The 9,947-nt window shown below is 44.8% G+C and overlaps 1 protein-coding gene across 1 annotated transcript in view; it reads left to right on the plus strand.

Annotated features, from left to right (window-relative positions):
- ATRN (attractin) overlaps positions 1-8,521 on the plus strand; it is a 145,347-nt gene extending 136,826 nt beyond the window's left edge. The window contains exons 28-29 of the mRNA XM_015286048.3: positions 1,935-2,049; positions 3,304-8,521. Of these exons, the coding sequence (XP_015141534.2) occupies positions 1,935-2,049; positions 3,304-3,428 (240 nt within the window). The 3' untranslated portion in view covers positions 3,429-8,521. The remainder of the gene's footprint in view (positions 1-1,934; positions 2,050-3,303) is intronic.
- Positions 8,522-9,947: the final 1,426 nt, after the last annotated feature.

The raw sequence follows: 9,947 nt of genomic DNA on the forward strand, positions 1-9,947 counted from the left end.
TGCTCTCTCCATTACCTCTGGTAATTGAGCCGCTGGTGGGATATAGCAAAGGGTATGCTTGGGTGCTTTGTGGGAAAAGCATTCTTTCGAGCTGGAGCCCTTTGTTGGGGGCTGGGAGAAGACAGAGAAATCTGCAGTCATAAAGCAGGCAGACTGCAGCTGACGTTGTTAGTCTGTACAATATGTATTCATCCGCCTTGCACAGACTTAACAAATGGGTGTTGTGATCATTACAGTGGATAGGAGATATGAAAGCGATTTGAAGCTTTGTTTTCCTTGCTTTGTTTTTTTGTTTTTACTGCACAGAGGTGATTTCATTGCGTTGTTTGACTCCTGTTGCTTTTCTCAGTGTCGTGCCTTGTATTGAGTTCCTGTCGAGCACTGAAGTACAGAAGTACCACTGTATGCCTAATGAAAAAAGCAATAATTATTTCATTAATATCAGGACAGAGTTTAGAGTTTGTCTGCATCAAACAAGAAATCACTGACTGTATCAAGTCAAAGTGTTTCTCAGCTTTTTTGCTAACATGAATCAAAAGCAAGCAGTCTCTTGAACCTGCACTTACAGACTGAAGCTTGCACTTCCAACTTATTCTTGTGACATCCCACAATAAAGCTGATCACACATGACTGTGGGTAGGATTGGGGTCTGGCTCGGGTAAGGTAAGGTTTTGGTTTCTGGGCAATGCTGTTGCTTTTCCTCTCTCTAATAACATGTTAGAGTAAAGCAGAGCTCTTGGAATGAGTCCAAAGGAGGGCCACTGGGATGATCAGAGGGCTGGAGCACCTCTCCTATGAGGAAAGGTTGAGGGAACTGGGCTTGTTCAGCTTGGAGAAGAGAAGGCTCCGGGGAGACCTAATTGTGGCCTTCCAGTACTTGATGGGAGCGTATAAACAGGAAGGGGAACGGCTGTTTACAAGGGTGGGTAGTGATAGGACAAGGGGGAATGGTTTTAAACTGAGACAGGAGAGGTTAGGTTGGATATGAGGAGGAAGTTTTTCACTCAGAGGGTGGTGACGCACTGGAACAGGTTGCCCAAGGAGGTTGTGGGTGCCCCATCCCTGCAGACATTCAAGGCCAGGCTGGATGTGGCTCTGGGCAGCCTGGTGTGGTGGTTGGTGACCCTGCACATAGCAGGGGGTTGGAACCAGATGATCATTGTGGTCCTTTTCAACCCAGGCCATTCTTTGATTCTGTGATATCATGGGAGGGGGTTTTTCAAAGGGTCTGCAATGAGGACAGGGCTGGCTGCTCATATCTTCATAGCTTTCACTTCACTTTTATCTGAAAACTATTTCATGGTCGTGGTTGTGATGTGTGAAACCTTCATAGAATCACAGAATCATTGAAGTCCCCATTCCCACCCTACCCCACCATGCCCACTGACCACATCCCTCAGTGCCACATCCCCACTGTCCTTAACACCTCCAGTGATGCTGAAACTGAATTGGAAGACAGAACTGGAGGACAGCTTAGAGCAAAGGAAAAGGATATAGGAGCTATGGGAGTCAGTGTTCTTTGCTGTGTTAATGCACACAGGGCTGAGCTCTGGCAATGGGACATGGAGCGCGGGGTCACCGGTTGTGATAATGCTGCTGATGGGTTTGAAGAGAAAAAAAGTCTTAATCCCATTGTTTAGCATAAACTGCTCCTTTGTTATTGAATTTAGGGAGAAATACAAGCCCTGTGCAGGGCTTGACTTTTTAATAGCTATATTTTATTAGGTAAGTGTGTTTTTTATGATGACTCGGGTTTTGGTGGTTACTAACATTGGTTTTAGCTTTGCTAGCGATGCGCTGGAAATTTGCCAAGCACGGCAATACAGTTCATGCCCTGAAGCTTGTACAGTCTCAAAAAGGAGGATGCTGCAGGAGGAGGGAGGGTGTGATGCTCTCTCTAACATTTGTTTCTCCTCTTCCTTCCCTCGCTGCAGACCGTGCCGAAGCCGATAGCGCTGGAGCCGTGCTTTGGTAACAAAGCAGCCGTTCTCTCTGTATTTGTGAGGTTGCCTCGAGGGGTTGGGGGTATCCCACCACCAGGACAGTCAGGTGAGGAATATCCTTTGTCTCCACTGCCTTGGTATTAACCTCTGTGCTCCCTCCCCAGACTCACATTCACCTTACGGCTTTGCGCTTGATCCCGCAGTGATTGCTGTATCCACACTGCAGCTGGCATGGATGTGCTCAGGTTATTTGAAGCTGGCTTGGGCCCTGCTAGCTTCCTGCCTATAGTTTGACTCCATTTCTTGGGTCACTTGGTGGATGAACACTTGTTATTTGGATTACAATTTCATTTACTGCTGTGAAAAAGTGAGATTCATTGCAGATAGGCTCTCAGTAGTTAGTCATGACAGTAACTTGTCTTCAAGCGTGTTCTCTGCATTCCCAGCTCCATCCAAAGCGGGATACCGGGTCATAGAATTTTGGAGAAGACCACTAACATCCCCAAGTCCAACCCCAACCCACCCCCACCCCTCAGTGCCACATTACCATGGTTCTTGGACACCTCCAGGGACAGTGACCCCATACTCCCTGGGCAGTCCATGCCAGTGCCTGACTCCTCTTTCCAAGACCAAGTGTTTCCTAGTACCCAACCTGACCCTCCCCTGGCACAACTTGAAGCCATCACCTCTCATCCTATTGCTGTTACCTTGGAGCAGTTACCTTCCAAAGCATCCTCTTAGCAGATCCATCAAGTTTTTCCATCCATCTTAAGGTCTCCCAGCCCCTTCTCACCTTAACCTCATTGCATACTGCTGAGACTTAATCTGCTTGGGAGTTTGTGTTTTAACTGTGCTTTCTCCAATGACTGGTGAGCATGGATCTTCAAAGGTTATTAATTGACTTTGAGATGGGATGGTTTGGATGGGAGCTGCGTTGAGCTGAATCCCAGATGGCCACTGGTATTTACCTGTGTTTATGCTGGGAGGAGGCTGCAGAGCTGAGGGATGTCCAGGAGGTGCAGTGAAACCTCCATGCACAGGTGCTTTGAGCATTTATTTTAGTGCATTTACTGATGTAGAAAAGGACTACTCCCTTTAATATTACTGGTTGAACATCCATTAATACCTACTCATCTTATTTCCAGTTTTTTTTTCTACAGCATTTGCTTTCAATAGAACAGGCAGCATTTAAAAGCCTATTTCAGTATAGCCACTAAAGTTTAATCTCTAAACCAGAATGCTTTCTTTTTTTTTTTTTCTTAAGAACTCAAAGCACGATATTCATTTTGTGGCTCAGAGGGTTTTTCTCAGCTAGGGTGGAAGAGTTTGTTTCTGTGACTGTTTTGTTTTGCTGCCTCAGGTCTTGCTGTGGCCAGTGCACTGGTGGACATTTCACAACAGATGCCAATTGCCTACAAAGAGAAATCGGGTGCAATACGAAATCGGAAACAGCAGCCCCCTGCACAGCCAGGAACCTGTATTTGATGCATGGACATCAGAAACTCTATAGGGTTTTAATCAAAATGGAGAAGTACCACCAAGGAGGAGGAGGAGGAGGAGGAGGAAGATTCTCAAGTTGTGTGTCACAAGAGACTAGAAGCACTCGGAAAAACACAGCTTCCTTGAACCCAACCTTTTCTCTCATCTACGTGATAGTTGGCTTTATTTGGCAACTGCTCCACTTAAGTTTTACTGACACGTGGCTTCAGATTGCGCCTTTGTTTTCTTCAAGTTTAAAGTAAAATAATTTTCTTGCAGGTCCAGTAACATCCGATCGCCACCGTTCATGGTCAGTGTAAATAGAACAGTAGTCCTATGAATGACACTCAGGTTTATACATGGAAAGTGCTTTGTAGTTCATGTATTTATCAAACTGTACAAAAAAAAAAAAAAAAGATGCAGTGTTTACAGGTGTCAGCTCTCAACACATAAACACTACTATTAATCTTCAGAGCATCTTCATCCTTTTTTTTTTATTATTCCCACATTATTTAAGTGGAACTCTCTTCCAGATACAGTTTTTGTTGCCATGGCCCACAGCATCAGGAAGGGGAAAGCTAGAGTGGCTCAGAGGGTGAGTTTGTATGTTGCTCAGACTGCTTGTTACACCTGGAGAAGTGGAACGTCACTGCTGAAGGACTCTGTGTTTACATAGTGTTAACCTACTTGGAGTACACCACACACAAGTGCCTAGACTTGAACAGATCTAGGGAGCAAGGAGACTACTACGCAGTTCTTTTAAACATAATTATGTCCCTTTTCAATATATATATGTGTACACAAACGTATACATACATATATATATATACGTATGGTCACCCAAGGCAACCTGTGTTCTTTACAGTATATCACATGTGGTCAGGGGAAAATGGCATTTTCCTGACCAGCAAACTTCTGAGCCAGATGGAAATATCTGGAGGGAAAGCAGAGTTTCGGAATCTCATAAGAAAGTCCCTGGTTTCACTGGTGCTTTTAATAGAAGCACTTTGTGTTCTGGGTCAGATATGTTACATTTCTTCTGCGTTGCTCTGCACAGTTTGGCCTCTTTCCTTCTCTCTTCCCTTGGCCTGTTTTTATGGGTACAATCTGAGCTGAGCTGTGCTGATGCAGAGAAACATCACTCCTCAGCTGTAAGACTTTGTCCCAGCTCCTCGGTGGGTGTAAAGAGCAGCACTCCACTAGCCAGAGGTTTGAAGATGAAGAATTTGTATAATAATCATAATTGAACAAAGGCAGAGCATCTTCATTGGGCCATGTTTGAATTTTCCATGATTTCTGTGATTAATTCTGGATGTTCCCCATTCAGGTCGAGCTGCTGTAGGTGTTGAAGTTGGCTTGGTGAAAGGAAGGGGCTTGCAAAGAGCGAGAAGAAGGTTTGGCTTTTGGGGGATGTATCAAATCATCCCATGGTTTTTAAAGTAAACTAGTCAGGATCATGGCTTGAGGCTCCAGGTTGGACTTTGCCCATCAATCTCCATACTGCCACACGAGATCGCCTCTGCTTCTGCTAGTTGTAGGGAATGCTGTGCCAAGACCATGAGGAGCTGGGATAGTGAAACCACTGGGAAGATGCTGAGGTGCCAAATGAGGTGTTAGTTGATCACTTGAAGTGTGGTTCCATTCAGATTGCTGGTTTCTGATGAGGACATCAGGTGGTTGTGGAAAGGAGAAGGGACAAATCTGGGGGAGCGAAGGGAAGAGCTATCAAATCTCTTCTCCAAAACGAAAACCAGTACCTGCATCTTTTTTTGTGCACATTTTGGCCGTCGCTCACATATCAGCCTCCTGTTCCTTTCTGTCAGTATGTGTTTCAAAGAGCCTTTTTGGAGCACGGCGTTGCAATAAAGGTGTGAGCTGCTGTGTGTATCCAGCTGGTGGTGATGGGGTCATCAGTCCCTGGTGGGCACATTCATCAATGTGTTCGATAACAAATCCGACAGAACAGCAGGAAAAAACATGGTGGGAATAATGCATATATCCATGTATGCATGTATGTATATATGCATGTATGTATGTATATCCCACAGTGTTTCTATACCAGAAGTGTAGAAGCCCACTGGGGAAGACTGAGGGAGGAAGAACGATGAACAGTGTCTTTCAGAATGAAGGGTTTAGACAATTAAGTCATAACTGATGCACAATTACCTCAGACAGATTCATCTCCTGAAGCTATTTTGTAACTTTCTATGTGTATAGGGCTAACCTGGACTAGGCTGTACCAGAGAAGTACTACTGGACTAAAATCCCTCCCCTGTGCTTACGTTCCCACTTTTGGTTCTGATGCACATCCTCACGCTCTGAGATATCTACTCCCACTTCTCCAACCCTTCTGGGGAGGAGAACTGCCAACCCAACCCGAGAAAACTCTTGTGCTGAAGTCTCTGTTCCGAACTGCAGGCCTGGAAGGGCGACGCGTTGTTAACGTTAGGAAAAATGATCTGATTTTCCCCCACAGAGAGCTGGGTGGTCCGGTCTCAAGAGGGGTGTAGCCACAGAGGTGTCAGAAAGGCAAAAGATGAGCAGAAATGATCCAGTGTTGACGATGGGCAGAACCAAAAAACGTAAATAGAGGAACAAGGCGTATTTATATAAATCAAACCCAACGGCGCCTGTTGGATGCGGCTCAGCTCTGCATCTCATCTCCATACTGATGAGGGAAAGAGAGAACTCTCATACATATCTCCACTGCAAACAGTTTCATCCCAGCTCAAAGGTAGAAGTGAGGCGAAGGTGGGAGCGCTGCCGGTGGTTCATCATCGGGCCAGTATCCCAAGTGAAGGATTTGTGGGGTGATTGAGCTTGGAGGTGAGGGAGGGGGAAGAGCGACGTTATTTCATGGGAGAATCTGTAAATAAATGGAAAATAACACACCGATTTTGCACTTGTACATAAACTATACAGTAGCGTGCAGAACGTGGGAAGATTTAAAGTGTATATAAACCAGAAAAAAAAAAAATATTGAATGTATTTTTGATGCATTTTAAATGACGTATGAGTTTTGTCTTAATAACTTCTTCGTATGATGGGTATTAGATGACTTTCCAGAGCTTTAAAGAAACATCATATTATATTCCTGATATCTTGTGGTATAAGGCAGGGAGGCAGAATTTGACTTGTATGTATTCAAATACTTTTCACTTAAGTGTACAAGAGAAGTTAAATAAAGCTCTTCTGTTTGAAAGGGAAAAAAAGTCTTGAAGGTAGGTAATAAATGTACTTAAAGTAGTCATTACGTGGAGGATTAAGTCAGCAGTTTAAGCCTCTACTGCTAAGATCATGCCAGTGATTTCCATTCAGAATCACTATTTTCAAGCATTTATAACTGGCTGAAATTCAGCGTTCAAGGTCTCAACCCATTCTATTTTTTTGAGAGTAGCCTTTAAAAAGAATGAAGAAATATTGGAGCCCTCCTTTTCTAGGAATCCTCAGTGCCACTGGATCTCCAAAGAATGCATTTGGCATTTGACATTGCCCATTGTGTAGCCTAGAAGTTTCTCTGGACCGTTGCAATGTTGAGCAATAGGAGACCTTGCCACAATACAGGTCGATGTGTTGGGTACAAGAAGATCTATGGGATGCAACTTTTGCATTATCGCCGCTCTCACGGGGCTTAAGATGTGCTGTATGGAAATATATGCCAAAAAATCACCTCTATGTGATGGGGTAATACCTGTGATCAGTGTGAAGTCGTAGTGTATAATGTACTGAAATGCGATGGTGTGGTACTGTAGGACCATGTTGGGCTGCACAAAGCCTTTCTTGGGTGCAGGCTTCCTTTGGGATACTGCGAGCACTGAATGTTCCGAAACATCACATTCTCTGTGCTTATATGTTTTCCAAAACGTGTCTTCTCCGGGTTCATGGTGTGGTTTTAGAAGGCAGCTCAATGAGAGGTTGGTGAGGTTTGATGAGATCCACGTTCACCCAAGAGGCCAAAACACGACGTCAACGCCAAGTACCACGGCACAGGGCCCCATCCCCGTCCTGAAGTCAGCTTTGGCTGCTTTTGCTTTTCTGCAAGACCCCAGGTTGGGGGCAGAGCCTCAGCCCTTCACCATAAGTCTTGGCAACCCCTTCCATCCCCACAGTTATGGATTTGTCGGTGCTGAGCATGCAGGAGAGTACAGATTTGCTCCTTACATGCCGGGAGCGACGCTTAACTCAATCCATCCAACTTACAGTAAGCTTGTTGGCATCTCTTCTACTCCTGCTCCCTCTTTATCTCCATTTGGGAATGCAGTGGGGACAGGAGGGAGTGCTTCAGGGTTGGGAGTGGGACCATGGGAAGGGAAGGGATGAGCACCCCTCCATTTTCAGCCATCCTGTTGGAATTTCGGTCACCTCCATGCTTTTTCTGTCTCTAGCCACTTAAATGAGGTGATTTTCCCATGCTGGGAATACAACAGTGTTGTGGATGTGCGGGTTGTTTTCCACTTCTGCGTCAGGTTTTGTTCTGTTTTGTAACCTTCTAACACTACACATGGACGATGTTGTGCGTCTTCCACGTACTGTAGTTCTGTAGGCATTTCCTCTCATTGACTCCACAAACCTCACCTGAAGACAGAAGGATAGAAGCTGTGGAGGAGTGTAACATGACGTCGGTCCATTTTTAAAACAGGAAGCAAAAAGAACATGAATAGAGGTTTTATATTACTCTGAAATTTGTGCACAATAAATGTTCTTTACACTAGGGTCCTTGAATTAACTCTATTCTGGATTATTATTATTATTTTTGTTTTGTTCTGTAATTATTTACGATTCTTATCTGTGTTCAGACTTGAGCTTAGTTTGTTAATATGTATAATTTAGCATTTATTGCATTCATATGTAAATATGAGCAAGTATTGTAAACTATTTCATTGCTGGGGACTGTGGGTGTTATACATACACACATTTAGGACTGCAGTTTTTGGTATAATTTTTTGTATTGTAAAATAACAGCTAATTTAAAGCAGGATCAAGGAAATTACTTGGAGGTCTGTGCATTTTAAATACAAATGTGAAGTACCTGTACATAAATAAAAGTAAATAATGCAAATCTTTCCTCTGAAATAAAAGGTAGACGATCTGGTTAAAAACTCCTTTCTTTCTTTTTTTTTTCCCCATCACTTTCTTCTTTCTTTCCCCTCTTTCTTGAGATGGGGGGGGGGGGGGAATAAATTGATTGTAGAGTTAGGGGTGAGGTTGTGGGATGTGTTTTTGCTGTGCACCAGGTGTCAGAGGAGGAGAAGAGGGTCATAGAGTCACCAAGGTTGGAAAAGACCTACGAGATCATCCAGTCCATCCATCCACCTATCACCAATAGTTCTCACTATTGAAGGACAGAGGCATCCTTCACCTCATCGTCTGCCAAAACCATCCCAAACCTGCATCACCACTTGGGGTGGAGGGTGCACTAGGGCACATAGGGCTGTAGAATCGTAGGATCCTTAAGGTTGGAAATGACCTCTAAGCTCATCAAGTCCAACTGTTGACCCATCCCCATCATGCTTGCTAACTGGGGTCCCTAAATAACCACATTGCAGCAAAACCAATTGGCAGAGAGTTTTGTCTTTCTCCTTGTGGGTTTTTGTTGTTCATAGACTGATCATAGAATGGTTTGAGTTGGAAGGGACCCTTAAAGGCCGTCTGGTCCAACTCCTCTGCAATGAGCAGGGACACCCACAGCTCCATCAGGTGCTCAGAGCTCTGTCCAGACTCTTGAGTGTCTCTGAACTTTCAGAGTTGGCCCTTTGGGGTCTCCAGATGTTTGGTTTTGGGGTGTTTTTCCTGGAAATGATGGAAAACCATTTCACTTGCTCTTGCTTCTGCCTTTGTCCCTGCCCCTGGTCAGTTTAGGAACGTGGCTAATGGGCGAGGTGGGGATGGGTCTTGGACTTGATAATCCTAGTGGTCTTTTCCAAACCGAACTTACTGATCCTATGATTCTGATATCTCTTTTCTGCCCAAAATTTAAGGTGATTCACAGGCATGCCTGAGCCAGCTTGCCGTGAGCAGGGACACTCAGGCCCACATTGCAGATGTCTTTTGGAGATCCTTAAGGATGCCCCTGCTGAAACCATGGACTGAGTCCCACCTCTGCTGTCCATCTTCATTGGGGCACCTGTCCCCATGTCCTCCAGCAAAGGCCCAGTGGGCTTTTGGGTGCTGACCTCAGGCTGAGAAACAGGAGAAACCCATCCGACCTGCAGTGTTTTCACAGCATGTTTCAGATTCCACTGGCTGGAACTTCCCCAGAATTTTTTCTGTGTATCTGTAAACACGAATTTCAGAGGAAAAAGTGCAACACTGGACTCAAGAGTCATGATGGGTCCCTCCTATCTCAAGATTTCTGTCTTTTTTTTTTTCTCTTAGGTGCCAAAAATGGCCCACAGGTGTTGGTAGCACAAATCATCTCCCCACTGGCTGATGTGAACTGCTGCTCTCCCCACCCCTCCTCCTACAGCGCTGCTGCCATCTTAGAGCTCAACCTTCCCCACACTCCTCCCACTGCTCCACGGGTGC

This window comes from Gallus gallus, chromosome 4, assembly GCF_016699485.2.
Source record: "Gallus gallus isolate bGalGal1 chromosome 4, bGalGal1.mat.broiler.GRCg7b, whole genome shotgun sequence".
Taxonomy (NCBI): domain Eukaryota; kingdom Metazoa; phylum Chordata; class Aves; order Galliformes; family Phasianidae; genus Gallus; species Gallus gallus.